The sequence below is a fragment of the Octopus bimaculoides genome, chromosome 22 (assembly GCF_001194135.2).
Source record: "Octopus bimaculoides isolate UCB-OBI-ISO-001 chromosome 22, ASM119413v2, whole genome shotgun sequence".
NCBI classification, from domain to species: Eukaryota; Metazoa; Mollusca; class Cephalopoda; order Octopoda; family Octopodidae; genus Octopus; species Octopus bimaculoides.
In genome coordinates, this window is record NC_069002.1 from 13,461,418 (window position 1) to 13,462,757 (window position 1,340).

The 1,340-nt window shown below is 38.7% G+C and overlaps 1 protein-coding gene across 5 annotated transcripts in view; it reads right to left on the reverse strand.

The window, feature by feature from the left end:
- Positions 1 to 1,340, reverse strand: part of LOC106872786 (serine--tRNA synthetase-like protein Slimp) — a 105,631-nt gene that overhangs the window by 35,405 nt on the left and 68,886 nt on the right. For all 5 annotated transcript variants that reach the window (XM_052975782.1, XM_052975783.1, XM_052975781.1 and 2 more), the window contains exon 13: positions 479 to 585. In XM_052975782.1, coding sequence (XP_052831742.1) covers positions 479 to 585 — 107 coding nt within the window. The remainder of the gene's footprint in view (positions 1 to 478; positions 586 to 1,340) is intronic.

A 1,340-nucleotide genomic window follows, 5' to 3' on the forward strand; every position in this document is an offset into this window, starting at 1 on the left:
ATATATATATATATACATACACACACATATATGATGAACTTCTTTCAGTTCTACCAATTCCATTCGCAAGGATTTGGTTGGCCCAAGGCTATAGTAGAAGACACCCAAGGTGCCTAGTAGTGAAAGCGAACCCAGAACTTCTTCTTACACAACCATGCATGTGCCTACATTATATTAAAAAATAATTCAAAAACACACGCAGTGTTTTTTATTAGAATGGTAATAAAACAGTTAAGAATGAAGAAATTCAGCATCCGAAAAATGGGTTCTCGGTTGGAACCTAGTCTAGAGAAAGGGACTATATGTAGAAATAGGGAACTAAAAGATGATTGTCAAGCAGATTGGGGGACATATAGTTCTTTAGATGTTCCAAAGTTTGTTTTTACCATCAGAACAAAGACCAAATACTGGAACATTATCTTCAATGTTTTAAGTGTAAAACAGAGAAAAATGAAGTTAACAGCATAAAAAATTTTACCTGACAGGAAGGTTTAGATCAGAATAAAAGTTCCAAATCATGGTAAGGAATTGCTGGAATTGATTATCAGCCATAGTGTCATCATGGCATACAGAGCAAACCTCACACTGTAAAAAATAATTTTGAAATTGTTGTCATTAGATATGATAAGCACTAATATGGGACAGAAATTAATAGTTGGATGAAAGAATGGAAAAATGATCTTTATTTTAAAGACAAACATTTTATATATCATGTGTTGGCACCATTAAAAACCATTCGTGCTAGTACCACGTAAAAATCACCCATGCTGGTGTCATGTACAAAGCACCCAGAACACTCTCTAAAGTGGCTGGCATTAGGAAAGGCATTCAGCCATAGAAACCATGCCGAAGCTGACAATTAGAGTCTGATGCAGCTCTCTGGCTTACCAGTTCCTGTCAAGCCACCCAATCTATGCCAGTATGGAAAACAGATGTTAAATGATGATGATAATGATGATGAAACCATTATTACATGTTATTAAACATTGTTACAAATAGTATTTGATGCTCCGTTGGATGTGTAATGTCAATGTGAATACCCGTCAGAGTGTAAGTATCTTGAGAGAAAAGTTGAACATTAGAAGCATCAGTTGTGGTGTGCAAGAGAGACGATTGCGCTGGTATGGACATGTGGTGAGAATGGATGAGGATAGCTGCGTGAAAAAGTGCCACACCCTAACAGTTGAGGGAACCCGTGGAAGAGGTAGGCCCAGGAAGACCTGGGCTGAGGTGGTGAGGCAAGACCTTCGTACATTGGGCCTCACCGAGGCGATGACTACTGACCGAGACCTTTGGAAATGTGCTATGCGTGAGAAGACCCGGCAAGCCAAGTAAGATCG